This window comes from Elephantulus edwardii, unplaced genomic scaffold (genome assembly GCF_000299155.1).
Source record: "Elephantulus edwardii isolate Elephantulus edwardi_28Jun2011 unplaced genomic scaffold, EleEdw1.0 scaffold00167, whole genome shotgun sequence".
NCBI lineage: Eukaryota > Metazoa > Chordata > Mammalia > Macroscelidea > Macroscelididae > Elephantulus > Elephantulus edwardii.
The window spans coordinates 1,115,048-1,136,362 of NW_006399917.1; the positions used below are offsets into that span (position 1 = coordinate 1,115,048).

The 21,315-nt window shown below is 37.8% G+C and overlaps 1 protein-coding gene across 1 annotated transcript in view; it reads left to right on the forward strand.

Annotated features, from left to right (window-relative positions):
- The window catches only part of RFC1 (replication factor C (activator 1) 1, 145kDa), a 71,990-nt gene that overhangs the window by 16,743 nt on the left and 33,932 nt on the right, over positions 1-21,315 (forward strand). The window contains exons 5-6 of the mRNA XM_006895420.1: positions 16,186-16,418; positions 19,219-19,293. Of these exons, the coding sequence (XP_006895482.1) occupies positions 16,186-16,418; positions 19,219-19,293 (308 nt within the window). The remainder of the gene's footprint in view (positions 1-16,185; positions 16,419-19,218; positions 19,294-21,315) is intronic.

The window sequence follows — 21,315 nt, forward strand, 5'->3', positions numbered from 1 at the left end:
GAAGAAAACTTTTTATAAATGTCCTAGATAAAAATAGTAGCTTTCTGTTCACCCTTTGCAAGTGAAAAAGGGTGGATCGTTCCACTACTGACATTTTTGGAAAAGCAAACAAAAAATAGAGAGGGGAACACTTTCCAGCTTGTTGTATGAGGCCATTAGTGCACTGGTAAGAGGCCTTACGATGCCATGGTTAAGTGCTTGGCAATGAACCTAAAGGTTGGTGGCACCAACCAATCCAGTGTCTCCATAAGAGAAAGTCTTGGCATTTGGCTTCCATAAAGATTACAAGAAAACCCCATGGGGCAGTTCTGTGGTCCTATGTGGCCACCATGAGTCAGAATTGACTCAGTGACACGATACAGCCAAATGATAGTAACTGTGTTTTGTAATCTTACGGACAGGCTTCTTTCTTCCTCATTTTTCCTTTTTATTTTCAAATCTGTACAGCCAGTCCAGAGGCTGACAGCCAGTCACTATGACTGTGACTAAGCATTCTTCACTGACAGGGTGGAGGCGGGCCCTCCTGGCTTTCCAGAGGAGCTGGACTGATGGAGCTGTCATTGGCCTGCTTCCTGGGGAGCCTGAGCCCACAACCCGTCACAGATAGGCCTTTTCTATTCTGGAGATAGTTGTAATTTTCTTTTCTTTCTTTTTTTTTTTTTTTTTTTAATTTGTTGTGTGCTGTTGAATCGGATCCAACTGGCACAGGAGGAGATTGCCCCTCCTTCTCTAGTGGAACATCTGGTGGATTAGAACCGCGTGCCTTTGGGATTGTGACACAGTCTTGCCACTAGGCCACCAGAGCTCCCTTGGAGATTGTTGTAATTTAAATGATTGTTTTCATATAAAGTCTAAACTATAAGGAAAAAAAAGAAAATGAAACTTTGTTGCTTTCGAAGTTTAACATAAAATTGTTACTTACCATTGAGTCAACCAACTCCAGACAGAGCCCTCAGTGGGTTTAAAGAGGCAGTTAATTGCACAGGAGGAGATTGCTCCCCTTTTCTTGTGGAGCTCTTGTGGATTCAGACCTCATGCCTTTGGGTTGGTAGTGCAACTCCTTACCACTAAGCCACCAGAACTCCTAAAATATAATTGGTAGTGTTTAATGTTTAGAGCAATATTAGCTTTATAGAAAATTATGCAGAAAATCCAGAGTTCTGTATTATTTTCTCCTCTTTCTGTCTCCTGTTGCTGATATTTTGCATTAGCATGGTCATTTGTTATAATTAATGAGCCAGTATTGGCACAATTTTATAAACAAAAAAAAGTACATTGTTTACTAATTAGGGCTCACTGTGTTGCATGGTTTTGTGAACTTTGAGAAATGTATAATATCCTCTATGTACCATTACAGTACCATACACAATAGTTGAATTGCCCTAAAAATTTCCTTATATTCTCCCTATTCATCCTTCCCTCTATTACTCTGTGCCCTGGCAGCCACTGATCTTTTTACTGTCTTCCTTTTTTTAAAGTTTATACTAGTTTATTTATAAAATTCAAATACATTGTTTTCAAAATCACATTCTTTCAATTTCCCTCAACCACCCCCCCAACAAATTGTACGACCCATGATCAGTCCTCCCTTTCCCCTGCCCATTCTCATCCCTCTGCTTCCACCCTCTCCCACCCCTCTTGGATCCTTATACTCATTCTACAATTATGGTTTTATATAATATTTGTCCTTATGGGACTGAGTTAGTTCACTCAGCATAATGATCTCCAGTCCCTTCCAAGTTAGGTAATAATTTACAAAATCGTTGCTCCTGTGTGCTATATAGTATTCCATTGTATGAATGTGCCATAATTTCTCAATCTGTTCGTTTGTGCTTGGACATCTGGGCTGTTTCCAAGTTCTTGCAATGGTGAATAATGCTGCTATGAACATTGGTGTACAAATCTCCGTTTGTGCTTCAGTTCTTATATTCTCAGGGTGTATTCCAAGTAGTTGAATAGCTGGGTCATATGGAATGTCTATGTTTAACTCCCCCCCCCTTTTTACAGAGACTTTGGATTTCCATTCATTCATTGTTGCACTTTTCTCTCTTCCCACCCGTCCCCCCCTGTTTGCTCTTCTCTTTGAAAAGAAAAAGAAAAATTTCTTCACTGTTGTACAGTCCTTCCTCCTGTGTTTAGTTTTTTGAGGAAGTGCCAAACTGCCTTCCAGAAAGGTTTGTACTATTTTACAATCCTACCAACAATGTAGAAGAGTTCCTTTCTCGCCACATCCTCTCCAACATTTATTTCTTGCTGCCCTGTTAAACTTTGCCATTGCTACTGGAGTGAGATGGTACCTTATTGTGGTTTTGATTTGCATCTCTTTTATTGCCAGTGATTTGGAGCATTTCTTCCTAACTAGTGATACAAAAGACCTATACAAAGAAAACTACAGAACATTTCTGCAAGACACAATAAAAAACCTAAAGAAATGTAAAAGTGTGCCCTGTTCATGGACAGGAAGGAATACTCAATATTGTGAAAAAGACAAGCCTACCAAAAGCAACTGACATGTTCAATGCAATCTCAATCCAGATACCAAATTAATTTTTCAGGAAGATTGAAAGAGAAATTATCAGATTTATTTGGAGAGGCAAAAGATCCTCCGAATAAGCAAAACACTTCTGAGAAACAAAACAGGTTGGAAGCATAGCACTCCTGACCTCAAAACCTTTTTTTCTTTTACTTATCCAGAATGTTACCTAGTTGGGTAACGAGGTAGCTCTTTTAGGTTGGTCAATAGTGTATTTTAATCAGAATTTTGTTCATGAGTAATCCATCATTGGCCCTTTCCAATTTAAAAAACATCACTCTGATCATTATTAGCTGCACTGTGATTGTTAGGTGTCATTGAGTCAAGTATAACTCCTAGCAGCCTTGTGAAAAACAAATCTGAATCTTGTCCTGTTCTGTGAGCCATCCTTGTGATCTCTGACCCTCCTTGCTTCAGTTACTGTGTCAGCCTACCTGGTTAATAGTCTTCCTCTCTTTTGCTGACCCCCACCTTCCCAAGTCCTCCTCTAATGAATAGCCTCTCTTAGAACATGCCTAGTGTCTGTGAGATGAGGCTTTAGCATCTTTGCCTCCATGGAGCACTCTGGCTTCACTTTATCCATAACACAGCTGTTTGTTCTTTTGGTAGTTCATGGATATTCAATTCTCTTCTCCAGCACCACAGTTCAAAGGCATCATTTCTTCTGTAATCCTTTTTTCACTGTCTGGCTCTTAGCAGTATAAGGCCACTTATTAAAAAATTGAAATTTTTTTGTTAAGCAAGAGCTTTTGCTTTTTAATCCTAGCTGCCCATTGGATAACTAAGGGCATTTTTAAGATTCTGATGCTTAGGTGACACATCACACAAATTAGACTGAGATTTCTGCAGAGTCAATATGGACATCAGTGTTTGCAAAGCTTCCTGGATTTTGTTGAACAGCTGGACTAGAAGTTTCAACCTAAAAACTAGGAAGGGATGTTATTTGTTTCCAAGCTTAAACTGTTTAAGTCTTTTGCTTCCTCTGGGTAATTGTCCCATGCGCTTCTTAATTCTGTATTCATTTTTATATCTCTTCAGTTTGATGGCATTCAAACGTCATCATCTTTTTATTTGGCTTTTTTATCTAAAAGTTTTATTTTTCCTTTCCTAAATTTCTATTTTAACTTAAAATCTTTTCGTACAGTATTAACTGTTCAGTATCTTTTGTAAGCATTTATTGTGGTGAAATATATGTAAGAAATACTTGCCTTTTCATCTGCTTTTACATGTATAATTTATTGACATTAATTATGGAAAACATGTTTAAGATTTTTAAACCTCACATGTGAAAGTCATAATAAGTATGTAATATTTATGATTTATAAATTTAGCACAGACAACAGTAAACATTTTAACATTGGCTTTTTAAAAAAATTGGTTCTTTGTACTTTAATTTGTTTGGTTTGTTTTAAGAGTTTTTAAAAAAACAAGGTATTTATACATAATTGTATATTTATTGTATGATTTTATAGTTTAAAAAATAGTTTAATAAATATTATTTCTTAATGTTGATGAACTGTGAGTTGTATTTTCATCCTAGGGGGAAAATTCAGATTAATTTACTGTAAAGTATTTTGATCCTAGCATTGTTAACTCCTAGAGGAGGACCATAACAAGAATAAAAAGTCTAACATACAGTCTTTCAAACTCATACAGCCTGTTGAATCAGTTCTGATGTAGAAATGGTTAAAGAGGTCATGGGAGTATTTGATACTTCATTGTGTCTTTATGTTGAGGATGATCTCTGAAATTGTTCTTTTTGGCACCCTGAATGACATTGCTGATATAGTGAACACTTGCTTTGAAGAGACATGGTAAAAGCCACATTATTATTTGAACATAACATGTTATAATTTATGTTCAACTAACATTTACTGAATTCCTTTTATATGCCACATTCTAGGTGGTGGGGTTGCAAAAATGTTTAAAGATTCCACGTGCTGTAACATTTGACTGAAGAGCACTCGTGGGGGAGAGCACTTGATTTAAGACTCATTATTTGTTCTGGGAATGTCAGTTTACAGACTAAGGTACACCTGATTCAGTCCATAATCTTTTTAGTTATTTACTATGGATCTAAGAGTTCACAGTGAACAAAGGCAACAGAAATCAATACTTATGAGTTGCGGTGCTGGAGAAGAGCACTAAATAAGGCCATGGACTGCCAAGAGAATGAACGGTTATGTCTTGGAGAGAGTGCACCCAGGATGCTTCTTAGAGGGAAGGATGGTGAAACTTCATCTCACATTCTTTGGGCGTGTAGCTAAGAGGAGCCAGTCCTTGGAGAAGGACATGCTCGGAAAAGTGGAGGGTCAGTAAATGAGGGAAGACCCTTAAAGCGGTGAAGCGACACTGTGACTCACAGTGGGCTCTAGTGTGGTAGAGATGATGAGGATGGCACAGGTTGAGGTCTGTTGTACATAGGATCGCTTTGAGTTGCCCTTGACTTGAAGGCACCTAACATCACAACATGCTGATACTTGGAGAGTTGATGTTGTTAGTGTGCTTTAGATTTTTCTTTTCCTAAATACTAGTTTTTCCCACTTTCATTGTTGTCAAGTCTGACTCAGTTTTGTAGTATATAAATTTTTATAGGAGGAAACTGCCCATGTTTCTCCCATTGAATGGCTAATGTATTAGAACCGTTGACCTTTGGTTTACAGTTTAACATGTACTACACAACTAGGGTTCTATTGAGCTTTAATTGACCTTTACATTTTAATGGTATTTACAGGTAAAGACCATGGATTCTTGAAATAAGAGTAACAGCAACATGTGCTTTTATTGTAAGTTGTTCTTCGATAGCATGAAGGTATTTATGGTATTTTATTCAATTAGTAAGGAAAGAAACACATTGTAGAAGGAATGTGAGACTGGAAGGTCAGAATCCGTGACAGGAGGTGCTTCCTCATTTCTTTTGGCAGGAAGCTGCACTGCAATCCCAGAGGTGTGTGGTTCAAATCCACCAGAAGCTCTGCTGAAGGAGGGGCAATCACTTCCTGTACCAGTCAGATTTGATTTGATGGCGCACACACACACAAAATAATAATTAAAAAAAGCTGTGTAATTTGGGCAAGAGCTCAGTTAGTCTGCCTCTTTTTCTATAAAGCAGGAAAATTAATTGCCAAGTTTTGTTGGGAAGACTTACTAGGAGGGTGCATTTGAAAGGACCAGATCCAGGGCATGGAACATTTATTTAATAGCAAATAAAAGAATAACAGAAGAAGTCCCCAGGTAAGCTTTCTAGACTTATGTGAAACATTTACTTAATAAAGTTGTTCAGAATGAGCAGAGCCAGAATGTAAGTGATGTGAACATAATTTCTATACAATTTGTGATAAATGTGAGATGTTGCTTTATTACAGAAGTGAGTCGATTGACTCTAAACCTTTTTGTCCTGTTGCCAGACAGCTGCTCAGGCATATTGTGCAAATGAACTCTTTCATCAAGAGGTCCCCTCCTTAGATCTGGGCACCTTTGCGGTTTTGAATATGTGGGAGGGGTAGGAGAAGCAGTATGGTGATACGTTTATTATGAAAACGGATGGTGGTGTGATCAGGCTTCCCAGTGACACCCTGGAAACGTCAACATTGGTGTGCAGACAGCCGTGACCTTCAACTGTAGATCAAGGCCAGCCTTATCTTGTGATTTTAGGTACACAGAAAGGTCAGACAGTTTCAGCTGTGATCACAGATTTTTCTTTAACATGGCACTGTTTGTTTCAGGTCAGAAAGTTTTGGATGTTTTTTTCCTGAAGAGATGTCCAATTTTTTAATATCAAACTTCCATGAATGCTTGGCAGTGCTTGTGTCAGCTTTTGATGGCATGCACATAAGAAAATAAACCTTGTCCTGTTGCTTTTAAAAATCTTGAGGATCTGATCATGGTGTACAGTATTTGACAATAATCTTTTTTTCCCCTGAATAGGAAATAGATGAGTGAATGGGGCTGTATTTACTTTTTATACTCTTGTATTCCTTGAAATTATATTTTCAATAAGTGTAAGAAGGAGAAATCTTTTTTTTTTTATTTGCAACTTTTTTTTTTAATTTTTTTTCTTTTTAAGTGTAAGGAGAAATCTTTTGTCTTCCATAAAAGAGAATTGGATTTTTTTTTAAAAAGCCTGTAAGATTTGCATGATATAATCAGAAACGAACGAATGAAAGGAAAAGTGTGTAACTTCTTAAAATTAATGCACACACTGGGAAATACTTGACTTAACATCTTTTTTTGTAACTGCTTTTTTTTTTAAAGCTAAAATGAATTTGTAGCCTTTTTAAAGCTAAAACCTTATAATTACAAGTGAGGTTAAAATACTGTGATAAAGTATTTAAAAATTAAAATTTTATAAATTCATTGTTCAAATGAATATATTTCTCTTTATTTTTTATTATACTAGTTTATTTACAAAAACACTTTTTAAAAATTAGTATGAGAAGCTGTGACTTGCTCTATGTTTCTGTTGCACAAGGCTGTGACAGACAGTGGGAAAACAGGTTTAGTAAAGAACTTAGGTTTTTAGTATTTTCGTTTACACTTTTGTACAGATCCTTAGGCAGTGTTACTGTACAGCACAGATTTTTGCTTCCAATTTAGCTCTGTGACAACTGTTTTTTCATCATCATTTTATATGACTAAATATTTTATTAGTATTTATTGACTTTTAAGTAATTAACCACATTAATCTCTCAAGTTACAGGACGAGGAAAAGATTGGTTATAAATACCGGCTTAGCTAACCATGACTGCAGTAAAGTGCATTTTTTGTAGGTTGGTAAAAACACGAATACTTATTGTTCCAAGTAAATATATTAACTTTAAGCTGTTTAATGAAGTGAGAGATCATGAGCTTTGTTTGGTAGAGATGACCTTTCATTATACTGTTTCATCAGCGGGCTGCCATTAGATAAAATATGAGGAGGATTTCCCCCCCTTCTTAAAAATTGTTTCTTGGTGATTCTAATTGAGCATATAATTCCAGAGATGGCTTGTGCTTTTGACGTTGTAATTATTCTCTGAGTATTAAATGGGAAAATTGGGGAATGTGATATTCTCTAGATTATTCTTTAGTATCAGTGATCTGTTCTTGAGACAGTAGGAACAGAAAATGCTACTGTGTAACATTTTCTTTACTGACTTTTGAGACATAAAGTTTGTGTATTAGACAAAAAGGAATGGATTATGCTTTTCTTAGGTACTTTTAGGGAAATAATTGAGACAGAAAATTTCTTTGAAGTGAGAGGAAACTTTAAATTGTATATTATTTATTTGATTATACTTAAAAAACTATTAGTGATTCATACACTTTAGATTCTGTATAGAATAAACCAAACCCAGAATTTTTGAAGGATGGAGGATAGGAGAGGGTTAGGATTAGGGTTGTGGTGCTGGAGAAGAGTGTTGAACATATGGTAGACTGCTAAGAGAACAAACAAGTCTATCCTGGAGAGGATGAAACCAGTCTGCTCCCTGGAGGCAAGGATTTTGTGGCTCTGTCTCACATACTTTGGGCATGTGGCCATAAGGGACCAGTTCTTGGAGAGGGACATCATGCTGGAAGGGTGGAGAGACAGCACAGGAGAGGAAGACCCAGGATCAGATGGATTGACTCAGAGACTGGAGAAATGGGATTAGGTCTTTCAGAGATGATGAGATTGGCTCAGGATAGGACAAATTTCAGAGCTAATGTACATAGGGTTGATATGAGTCACAGGCAACTTGATGGCACATAACAATAACAACATTATTTTAACTTATTAAACACATTTTTGTATGGAGTTCTGGTGTTGCAGTCACAAAGGCACATGGTTCGAACTTACTAGCTGCTCTATGAGAGAAGGATGGGTAATCTTTTTTTGCTGCTTCTGGAAATCCTCTGGAGGGGCAATAACAAACACATTTTAAAGGGAGCTCTGGAGATCTAGTGGTAAGGAGCTGCACTGCCATCCCAGAGGTATGCAGTTCATATCAACCAGCTAATCTGAGGGGGAAAGGTGGACATTCTCCTGGTGTTTTGTAGCCTCTGAAATCCCACTGGAACATCAACTGTGAGTTGGTTTTGACTCAACTAACATAAAAACAAGAACAAATATCTAGGCCAATTAACTGAAATGCCCTGTGAAACCGTGACCCTAAACCTCCAAACCAAGAAACCAGGGCCCATGAGGTATTTGGTAGTACCTAACTGGCTTTAATAATTGCTCATTAGCATGATGCCTTCTAATAATCTTTTTCTGTGTAACTTGTAAAAAATTCTTGGGGAGAAAAGTCTGTGGATGGAGGTCTCTGGAGAATTGAATTGAAAAGTACACGAAGGAAGGAAGCAGCATGTGATCAAGGGCCATTGATTATAAAGGAAGAAGTTCAAGCTGCGCTGAAGACACTGGTGAAAAATAAGGCCCGAGGGATTGATGGATTATCAGCTGACAAGTTCTGACAAATAGATGCAGCCCTGGATGTGCTCACCAGGATATGCTAAGGAATCTAGATGACACTTAACTACCTGACTAACTCATTGGAAGAGATAATATTTATTTCCATTTCCAAAACAGGTGATCCCACAGAATGTGGAAATAACTGAGCAGTATCACATGCAAGCAAAATCTTGCTGAAGATGATTTAATAATGGCTGGAATACATCGATAGAGAACAGCCAGAAATTCAAGCCGGATTTAGAAGAGTCTGTGGCCACAGAGCGATCATTGATGTCTGATGGATGTTGGCTGTAGGCAGAGAATACCAGAAGGGTATTATGCCTGTCGGTTTTTATTTACTATACAAAGGCATTCTGCTGTGTGGATCATAAAAACTATAGCGGGGAGCTCTGGGGACTTAGTGGCAAGAAGCAGCACTGCAGTCCAGAGGTGCGTGGTTCAAATCCGTCAGATGCTCTGCTGGAGAAGGAGGGAAAATCTCCTCCTGTACCAGTTAGAGCCAATTTGATGGCACACAAATGTACACCCCCCCCCCAACAACAACCAAACAAACCCCAAACAAACCCCAAACCTATAGCTAACATGAGAAGAATTGGAATTCCAGAAAAATTAAGTTGTGCTCACGGGAAACCTTTATTTAGATCAAGAAGATGTTGTCTGAACAGAACAAGGAAACATTACATGGTTTAAAAGCAAGAAAGGTGTATGTCAGGGCTGCCGGTACCTCCATACCTATTGAATCTGTGCCGAGCAATCATTTGAGAAAGCAATACCTATGATGACGAATTTGGCATCAAGATCGGAGGAAGACTCAAAAACAAACTTGCATTATGCAGATGATACAACCTTGCCTGCTGAAAGTGAGAACTTAAAAAACACATTCTATAGAAGATCAAAGACTGTAGAATTGAATATGGATTAGATCAAACATCAGGAAAACAAAAATCTTCTCTAGTGGGCCAGTGGGCATCACCATGATGGATGGAGAAAAGATTGAAATGGCCAACGATTTTATCTTTCTTAAATCTACACTACAGTAAACAACTTTGGCATCAGCAGCCAAAAAATCAAAATGTGTGGCATTAGGATTCAGGAAAACAAAAATCTTCTCTAGTGGGCCAGTGGGCATCACCATGATGGATGGAGAAAAGATTGAAATGGCCAACGATTTTATCTTTCTTAAATCTACACTACAGTAAACAACTTTGGCATCAGCAGCCAAAAAATCAAAATGTGTGGCATTAGGATGATTTGCTGTCAAGTACCTCTTCAAAGTGGTGAAGAGCAGCGATGTCAGTTTAAAGACTAGGTGTACCTGATGCAAACCATGGCCTTTTCAAGTCCTTGCTGTGCATCTGAATGTTGAACAGAATTGGTGCGATGCATCTAAAAAGTGAACAGTAACTATGATGACAGTACGCTTTTGAGTTTTAGTGTTGGAGAAGAGTACTGAATGGACTCCCAAGAGAAGAAACAGGTTCATTTTGGACACAGTGAAACCAGGGTGCTTTGGAGGTAAGGATTGGTGAAATTTCATATCCCATATTTTTATTTTTTTTTAAATTTTAATGAAAGTTTACAGAGATTTTGGATTTCCATTCATTCATTGTTACATTTTTCTTCCCATCTCCCGTATTTTGGGCATGTTGTTAGGAGGGGCCAGTCCTTGGAAAAGGCCATCATGCTGGGAAGACGCAGAGTCAAGAGAATGAGAAGACTCTCAACATGATGGACTGACACTGACTGTGATAGTGGATTGAAGTAGATCAGAGATGGTGAGGTTGGCACAGGATAAGGCAGGGTTTAGGTTTGTTGTTTATAGTGTCATTATGAGTCATATTCGACTCATGGCACCTAACAGCAGTGATTCCGAATCATCTTTGATAATGGACCACACTGTTCTGATAACACATACTTTCCTTTGTAGCATTTGTGACTTTTATTGGAAAACACATACTTCCCTTGTGACATTTGTGATGTCAAGGAAGCAGGTATATGTAGGACTGAGCAGAACTGTCTCACAGCCGTTTCCAAAGCTACAAAGCTTTGCGAGAACAGCCACTTTAATTTTTCTCTTGAAGAGCAACTTTGGGTTTGAACTCTTAACCTTTTGCTTAGCCAAGTGTGGAGGAAAAGGTGGGCTAGTGGGAATGGAGAGTGGACTTGCAGACTCTCCCATAACTTTTGAAATTTGAATCTGAAACCATTCCAATTTTCTGTTGCTTGTTTCATGTCTTAGAATTAAGATGTTCTGGGCTGTTATCCCAGCCTCTCCCTACTAACTTGTATTCCCTCTGTGTAAGGATCTAGTACAGGAGGAAGGTACTTTCTGATACCTGGTACCTGTTTTTCGCTGGTAGTTGAAGGCAGCTGTGATTTTTGCTTCTGGTGGAGATGTAACCTCACAATGAGTATTGACTTGGCATGTTTGGTATGTAACATCACAGGAAAAGCCAGTCTTACCCTCTCAGTTTATGTATTGACTTTAGTAGACTTCACCCAGCTTACATAGTTGTCATTGTATGCCATCTAGTCAACTCATAGTCACCCTGTGAACAATAGCTCTGAACCTTGCCCTCTCCTGTGCCAACCTTATTGTCCCTGTGAACCGCACTGACAGTCATTGTGTCAATCCAGCTCATTGATGATCTTCCTCTTCTGCGCTGATCCTCTACCCCACCAAGCGTGGTGTACTTCTCCAAGGGTAGGTCTCTCCTGGAGATAGTATGAAAAGTCTGAAGAAGAATGTGGCATTGGGATTGAGAAAACCCTCATGAACAACCTGCGTTATGCACATTACCTAACCTTGTTCGCCTAAATTGAGGAGGATTTGAAGTGTTTGCTGCAGATAGTCAAAAACTGTATGTTGTAAAACTATAAATTTATCTGATTCCATATAATTCTAAGCACATTCACTGGTAATGAATCTTGAGTGATCTGATATTTTTAGTTTCTTGTATAATCTTGAGATATGAGTTGTCTCTGGAGCTTTATTTTATTACACTGTGGCATACAGATTCCTGACTTAATGCCTAAGTGGGGCAAAGATGGTGTGAGTAGTTTCTTCTCCATTCACTTCATGAACAAATAGTCATTGAAACCTTTCAATATGTATGAGTCTATATCATTAAAACATCAACTTGGATTGTTGACTCAAACATTCTAGGAAAAAAAGAAATCTCTGAATACCCTGATTTCCCTTCTACTTCTTGGCTTGTTACTTCTTATTGTTAATATAATAAGATTTGTACTTAGATCTTTCCAGTGTTTGCCCCACTGATTTGGTTTATGACCAGGAAAAGTATTTTAGACTAAAGAAAAGAAGATTAGAATTACGATATTCAGAAGGCTGTTCGGAAAAGACAGACTCTTCCTAGAATTAGACTCTCTTCTTCTTTTTAGCTTGTAAATAGATTCTTACAGGGAACTGCACATTATTTCCTTTCTCCTTTATTGGTTTTCCTTCTAAATATATTAGCAAATCAAACTCAGAACAGCAGACCCATCTTCTTTCTCAGGCAATTCCTCTCCTGTGTGTTGGATAACAATTTATTTTATTGTTTTTACCATGTTTGTAGTTTTATTATATAGACAACAATAAATGGTATTTTTTTATAGGAGAGCATATCCTGGAGGGAATTTCTGAGTGCTTACTTGCCCATGATTTTCAACTCGTTCTTACGAATTTGACTTGGATCTATTTCTCATTATTTTTATTACAAATTTCTGAGAGAAGAGAACACAATTTGCCTTTGGCTTCTACAGCAGAAATCAATTTTAGGCTCATTAGAAAACAGGAACAAATGCTTTAGTTTTAATTTTAAAAACAGCCACAACTTCACTTGGAAGGTTTATCTCTCTACACATTGTGTTACATCCTAAAATAATTTCATTTATGTGAGGCTAGTCACAACAATACTTATTAAAAGCTGTGCCTTTTGAAGGAAGCATTGTTTAAATACTTGGCTTAGTTTTGTCTTCAATGTTGGTGCAATTTGGGAAATAATATAGATTATAGGGCCTTTAAGACAGTTAGTTTGGAAGTCATACCGTAGAGATAATAAGATTGCTGCTTGGTGGTGCAATTTGGGAAATATTATAGATTATAGGGCCTTTAAGACAGTTAGTTTGGAAGTCATACCATAGAGATAATAAGATTGCTGCTTGCTTTTTAGGTTTTCTGGCTAAATGATGATAATAATGATGATGACATAATCAAAGCTAGATATTGGGTCATTTCCCCAGATGTCTGTGACTTTTTGGACAGTCTATGCCTTTGTAGTTAAAAGTCGGTTAGGCCCTTGGGCCTGGTGTAATACTTTAGAGGAACTTTCTTAGTGGTACAGCACCCTGGTTTGTCAATTTGCTGTACTAAGATAACCTGGAGTGGCTGTGATGCTGAACTCAGTGCCATTGGGGTGTCACATGCATAATGGTTACCCATGGTGGACAGTGTTTGGTGGAGCTCCCAGATTAAGACATGGTAGGAAGCAGGAGTGGCATCCACTTCCAAAACAACTTTCCTCTGGAAACTCTATGAACTTTGAGAAATGGTGATAGTTACAGAAAGACTTCAGGTCTTTTGTTCATAGGGTCACTATGAGTTGTCCTCAACAGCAATCAACAACAAAAACAACAGTGTATTGATACTATATTCATTTGATGAAATCCTTAGTAAGAAATTACATTATGCTTAAGATTATGATGTGTGTGTGTGATTTGTGATGGGTATTAATTTCTCTTAGCACTGAGGAGTGAATTAAAGTTGAAAATCAAGGCTACTGTTAAGAGTCAAAAGGAAGCACACCCATGTTTATTGCAGCTCTGTTCACAATAGCAAGGAGTTGGAAACAACCCAGGTGCCCATCAACAAATGAATGGATAGAGAAGCTGTGGTATATTCAAACAATGGAATACTATGCTGCATTGAAAAACAAGGAACTCATTCAATATTATTCAGAATGGGTGAGCCTGGAGGACATTATGCTGAGTGAAATATTTCAGTCACAAAAGGACAAATACTGTATGGTGGCACTGCTGTAAAATGGGACTGACATCAGGGTGGGGGTAAGACTGAGAAAAACTGGATAAATTGTGTATATTGCACTGAAACAGATGAGGGACTGAATAATTTAAAAGCGATGTATGATAGGGTATTATGGTTATCACAAGAGTCCACAATTAAGGTTGCATAGTGGAATGTACTTGGGGCGGTGGGAGCGGTGCCGGGGGATTGTGTACCAGGGAGGGAGTCTTTTATTTTTGAAAGAGAGGAGCGAACTGGGGGCCGGGGGGAGAGGGCTGGGCGGGTAGAGAAGTGCAGCAATGAATGAATGGAAATCCAAATTCTCTGTAAATGTTCATTAAAATTATTAAAAAAAAAAAAAAGAGTCCAAAGCAAGTGAACTGGAGAGCTGCTCATTTTTATCTTTGTATTACTGTACTAGAGTTGATGCTACGTTTTTAGTTACCTTGAGAGCTGTGTATTTGATGATCAGAAGACAAAAAAAAAGGGTATTAAATTTTTGCTTATTATGAAATATTTAAATTTTACTAAAACATGTAGTCCATATTTTTCTTTGAAAATGTATGTGTAATTACATTTTTATTCAGAAATTATAAAAATGTTTATAAGATACCTGTTTAGGAGCAGCCCATTAAAAAAAAAATTTTAACTTGAAAGAATTCCATTTAAGTTCATTTATTTTTAAGTCAAAATTCGGAGAAGGGCTTTTCTCCTACTTGCTGAAGAAATGATCACTTTGTTCTTCAGCTTGAGAGTGTGTTCTCCTTTGGTTTTCTGCCTCTGTGTCTTTACACATTTCATTTTAATTATTTGTTTTCTCAATTCCCCCTTTGAAATTTTTTCCTTCATTATTTCTTTTATTTGCTTTAGCTGCTTTATATTTTAAGGCAAGTTTTAGAGTGTCTTTTGAATTCTGTTTTTACCTTTTCTCTCCTGCTTGTCTTTTTAAATGACCTTTTTGGTTTTGTAATATCTGATGGTCTCTGATTGTAGGTGGAATTTACTCAAGCTCATATGTGAACTTCTTTTTCCTCAGCTTCAGCCTAAATTTGTATGTGTGCAGTGAATTGTCTTTTCTACAGTTAGCCTCTGGCCTTATTTTCACTGTACACAGGCATACACAATATCATTAAATATATCACCTGCCAAAAAAACCCCCGAAACAACCCAACCGTACCACCCGTCTTCATCAATTAATAGAAATATTAACATCTTTATGTCAGTAAATAGGACTATATACACTATGATATTTTATTGCTACATGTTGTTTTTGTTATTTGCTGTCAAGTCACCTGCAATAGAATGTTACTACATGGTTTTTTGGCATAAAAAGTCTTTAGGATTTTGGCCCCACTTCTCTGATCATGTTTGCAGCTTCTTCCTTGTTGTGCTCCAGTCAAGTTATACTGACCTCGAGACATACACATTTTAAGGGTTTTTCACTGTCGCCTTTTTTGGTTGAGTATTCTTATGTGTTAAAAAATTCAGCCAAACCATTGATACTTAGTTGATGGCAATTTACTGCAGCTTTATACGGCAGAGTGGAACTGCCCCTCTGGGTTACCAAGACTAACTCTTTACGGAAGCAGACTGTGTCCCTCAATGTGATTGATGGATTCAAACTGCTGAGGTTACGACTAGCAGCCCAACACTTAATCCACTGTGCCACAAGGCTCTGTGTTTTTGTGTGAGGTCCCTTCACTTCAGGCCTTGGTTAAATTTTGCTCATCTAATTGGCTTTTCTTTCAGTGTGCACTCTTCTTCACTCTCTGATGCTTGCACCTTGTTTTTCTTAATGGGCCTCATCATCTGATCCTCTGTGTTTTTTAAAATTGGCAGCTGTTTTCTAGACAGCAGTCTCCATGACAGCAGGGCTGTTGTTTTTTGCTCACGATTGTATCGTCAGTGCTGAGTTAGTGCCTGGTACATAATGGGTGCTCAGTAAATATGTGTTGAATACACAAGTGAATAGATATGTTTGCAGTTTTTTTAGTAATTAGGAGTGAGAGATGTGTATTTCAGGATTGGCACTGGTAAAGGTAGAGCTGATGGTTGGAGTTGGTTGACTGGAAGAAAAAAAATTCTTTGGAATATTAAAGCTTTTGTGTTCTTTCTACAGGTCTAGTGGAAGTGGCTACTTTATGTAATTTCAACTGATGTCTCCTTTAAAAGCACTGTTTTATTTCATTTAAGATGAAGAAGATAACCTTACGTGTAAGAAACCAGCTGTTAAATCAAAAGAGAATGGAGGATCTGCAAGTAGTTATCTTGGAGCATCAAACGTGAAGAAGAATGAGGAAAATGCTAAGACCACGAACAAGCCTTTATCACCAATAAAACTGACACCCACGTCGGTGCTTGATTATTTTGGAGGTGGAAGTGTCCACAGATCAGCCAAGAAGATGGTGGCAAGCAAAAGAAAAGAGGTGAGTGTTCTAGGTTTAAGTAAGCCGATTCAGACTTTTTCTCTATTTACAGTGATTAAGAGGAAGGATTTGGGCATTCTAAAAAAGTCAACATGTTAATGAAAATAGTTTTCCTGTGGCTATGGAAAAAAATATATTGTTTTGTTAATTGCAATTACCTTTTTATTTTTTTCTATTTATATATATATTTTATTAAATTTTATTAATTTTAATGAACATTTACAGAGATTTGGGGTTTCCATTCATTCATTGTTGCATTATTTTCTCTACCCTCCCCCCTAGTTCATTCCTCTTTTTTCCCCCCCTTGAAAGTCTGTTTTAATTGTCCCATTGCCACAGTGCTTGTCAAAGTCAGTTCTGATTAATCTCCTTTGTCAGTGTGTCCCTTGCCATTCCCTATCACTCCTCCCTGAGATAGACTTCACCCTGATTCATAAGGAAAAGGGGATGGCGTATTCTCTTAGCTACTTCCTGCTGAAAAGGGACGCTGTAGGTTTCAGGGTGAAGATCTTCTCTCACTACTCTAAAGGGCCCCTTTGGCAATAGGAAACACACAGGCTATTGTGGGCAATTACCTTTTTAAAAAAATATAAATGGAGAGTATACATTTGGATACAGGGACCTCATCTGATGGACCTGTGACACAAATCAGATTGACTACGATGATAGAAAGAGGCGGTGGAGAAACATAGTAAAGCAGTCAGAACAAGACCAGGAGCCATCTGTCTAGCAGATGATCACTCACTCATGTGAAAGTTCAAATTGAACCTGAAGGCAATAAAAGCAAATCCACAAGAGCCAGAATACAACCTTGAGCTTATCCCAGCTGAATTGAAAGACTATCTGAAGAACAGATTTTGGTGCATCAGACATGAGTGGTCAAGGACCAGACGAGTTGTGGGATAACATCAAGAACATCATTCATGAAGAAAGTGAAAGGTCATTGCAAAAGAAAAGAAGAAAAAAATAGCTGTCAGAGTCTCTCTGAAACTTGTTCTTTAACTTAGAGAAGCCAAAATGAAGGGAAGAAATAGTGAAATAAGAGAATCCAATAGAAGATTTCAAAGGGCATCTCAAGAAGACAAAGCAAAGTTCTGTGGGGAAATGTGAACAAAGAGCAGGAGTTAGAAAACCAAAAGGAAAGAACATGACATTTCTCAGACTGGAGGAACTGAAGAGCAAATGTAAGCCTCTAATCGTAATCTGGAAGGATTCTTTGGGCCATAAATTGAATGATACAGGGAGCACCAAAAGAAGATGCGGGGGAATACACAGAATCACTGTACCAAAAAAAAAAATTGGCCAGCACTGAGTTGTTGCATAAAGTGAATCACAGTACTGAAGGAAGAAATCCAAACTACAATGAAGGCATTTGCAAAAAAAATAGGACCCCAGGAATTGTTGGACTACCATTTGATCTGCTTCATCAAAGAGATACTGTGTGTAGTCTATGCCATGAAATTTGGAAGATTTCCAACTGACCAACTGACTGAAGAGATCCTTTTTTTTTCTTCCCCCATTCCAAAAAAAGATATCCAGTAGTGTGGCATTTATCAAAACAGTATTGTTAATATCATATACAAGTAAAATCTTGGCAGAAGATTCTTTAAAAACAATGGAACAGAACATTGACCAAGGACAGCCAGAAGTTCAGGCTGTATTCAAAAGAGGCAGTAGAATAAGGACTGTCATTGCTGGTGCTAGATAGATCTTGGGTGTAAGCAGAGAACTGCAGAAAGATGTTTGTGCTTTCCTGACTATATAAAGAATTAAACTATGTGGATTATAATTAATTAATGATTGTGTGTTCTCAAGGTGATTTTTAGAGACATGGATGGTGAAACTTCATCTCCCATATTTAGAACATGTTATAAGGGGCCAGTCCTTGGCAAAAACCATAATTTTGGGCAAAGTATATATAGAGTCAGCCTAGGAGAGGAAGGAAGTCCTTCAACCAGGTGGATTGACTTCAACAATGGACTTGAGCATGACAGAAATAAGGATGGCCCAGAATAGGAAAAGATGATGATGTGTTGCTGAGAAAACCCCTGTAACTTAGAGTTGACTGTTAACACCTAACAGCAGCAATAACGTTTTAGGGATTGGAGGAATTTGAATATTGTACACTTAAGTTTTAAAATACTACAGTTAAAAAAAAATTTAAGCACAAGGGAAAAAAATTATGATTTATAGAATTTACTCAGAATGTAATCTCATTTTACTGTTGACCTCAGTTAGATAAAATTAAACAGTAAATTTGTCCCCAAAATGAGAGCATAAATTTCTCTTTTTAAAATAGGGCGTACCTATGATATACTTTTTTACCTTTTCAACTTTGATGTTGAATTCATCTTTTCTAACCATTTGGGAAACAGATAAAAAGTATAGTGAAAGTTGTCCTCAGATTTAAAAGCTGCCAAATGGTGTGTCAGGTTTCTTGATTTCCTTAGTGTCTCCACAGGACAGTCTAATCATTCTCACATATTGGTTTGCCAATGTTCTGTACTTTTAAGGCCAAGACATTCATCTCCTAGGCTTTGTTGGGTTTTTTCCCCACTTCTCTTGAAATGTCAATAGAATTAAGTGAGAGCCATCTGTCTGTAGGATATTTACTTATTAGGAAATTGAATGTGTTTAGGAAGTTACCATAATCATATGTTGAAGCCAGAGTGGATTGTAGCTATTTATTACTCATGCTTTTATCTGTCATCAGTTTAATCAGCTACAGTCAAAAGAAAGTACCTTTTTTTAAAAAAAAATTCAGTTATTCTGATCTTAACTAATTTTCATTGAAATCTAGCATTCACAAAATACAGATTCCACATTAAATGATGAAGCTATCGCCAAGCAACTGCAGCTTGATGAAGATGCAGAGGTATTGACATTTTCTTTAGATATTGATAATTTAATGTTGTGACTGCTAATTAATCTAGCGAGGCCAACAATCCAGATTGTTCTGGTCTAATTTTGGATTAAGCCTCACTGTAATATAATGTATAAAACGAATTAAAATCTGAAACACACAAGGCTAAATTTTATGAAATATAATGAAAGCACTTGCTTAAAGATTTATCTCTAGGTTTTTTTTGGCATAGTAAGATTCCTTTGCTGCATTGATGATAATTTGATTTTGTTTTTTGTATCATCACATCCACTTCAGTGTATATATTAATGGCCTTTAAATCTATCTCCAGTTTAGAACTCTTTCTGTATTTGTTTACTACGAATTTTTAGAATTCTTTATGTATTTGTTTCTTAAGAATTTATTCATCAACTTACCTAGTATCTGGCACTATTCTAGGTTTTGAAATGTTGTTTTAAGAAGACCAAAGAAAGAAACCAGATCATCTTAAGTATCATTGGTTGGTGAAGTGAATAGAATTGAGAATTTTTGTTATCAGTGTTCTAAGTAGAAAGGTTAGCAAGAGCTCGCTGAGGAAGTGGCATTGGGCATAAAATGCAACCGTAGCGTTGGTTATATGGAGGGAGATTACCTCTGAGCAGGCTACAGTAGTAGGTGTCTTGATATACCAGTGTGCTGTATGTGCTCACGAAGCCAATGTGGCTGGAGAAGAGTAAGAATAGTGATCTGAGGTGAGTTTGGGAAGGTGATTAGCATCAAATCCGATAAATCTAAGACGTGACTGTCTAATCAGCCACTGTGACGTCAGTGCTCATCTTAGTGCCTGACAATTACTATTATGGGAGCAGTATCCATTACTCAGGAATACGTCTGATTGTTCATATTTTAATTTGGTAGTTTATTATACTTGTTTTCTCAGTCATTTTTCTATCTTATTTTGAGCATGCTGAGTTGTTGTTAGTTGCCACTTAGCCAAGTACAGTTCATAACGGCGCTATGAACAACACATCTGAACTCTGTCCTATCCTCTGCCATCCTTATCTCTGGAACACTTGAGCTCGTTGCCACAGTAACTGTATCACTCCATCTCATTGAGCATCTTTCTCTTTCTTTGACTCCACCTTTCCAAGTATGATGTCCAGGTCCAAGGAATTAACCTCTCCTTGCAACATACCCAAAGTACGCTAGACAGAGCTTCACCATCCTTGCTTCTAAGGAACACTGTGTTGCACTTTCTCCAAGACATAATCCGTCTGTTCTCTTGGCGCTCCATGTGCTCTTCAATGACTGTCCATTCAGTACTTTTTTCCAACACCACAACTCAAAGGATTCGATTCTTTTGCCATCCTTGTTCATTGTCCAGCTGTCACATGAATTGTTGTTGTTTGGTGCCGTCAAGTCGTAGATGACTCATAGCAATCCTTTGAACAAAAGGCCCTGAGCACTGTTTGTACATAGAGTTTCTGGAGGCAAGCCATTTGGGAAGTGGATGCCGCACCTGCTTCCAGGCTTGTTTGAGTCGGGAAGCTCCAGCCAACACTGTCCACCATGGGTACCCATTACAATTGGCACATCATTGTCACAGTCTTCAGCATCACAGCAACCACGAGTTACTCTGTACAGCAACGCACAGACCAGTGCTATACCACCTAGAAGAATGTTTGACAGGAAAACAGTTTAAACCTGGCTGAGGGCCGCAGATGAAAATCACCCACCTTCGGCTTGGTAGCATAACTTCCTTTCCACTAGGCCAGCGTAGCTCTCTCTTTGTCGTCGTTGTTGTTGTTGTTATTGTTGTTTGGTGCCGTTGAGTCATAGATCACTTATAGCAACCCTGTGAACGAACGGCCTGAGCACTGTTTGTACATAGAGTTTCTGGAGGCAAGCCATTTTGGAATTGGATGCCGCTCCTGCGTCCAGGCTTGTTTTAGTCGGGAATGTTGTTGTTGTTATGTGCCGTCGAGTCGCCTGCGACTCATAGCGACCCTATGTACAACAGCCCTAAACTCCGCTCTGTCCTGTGCCAATCGCACT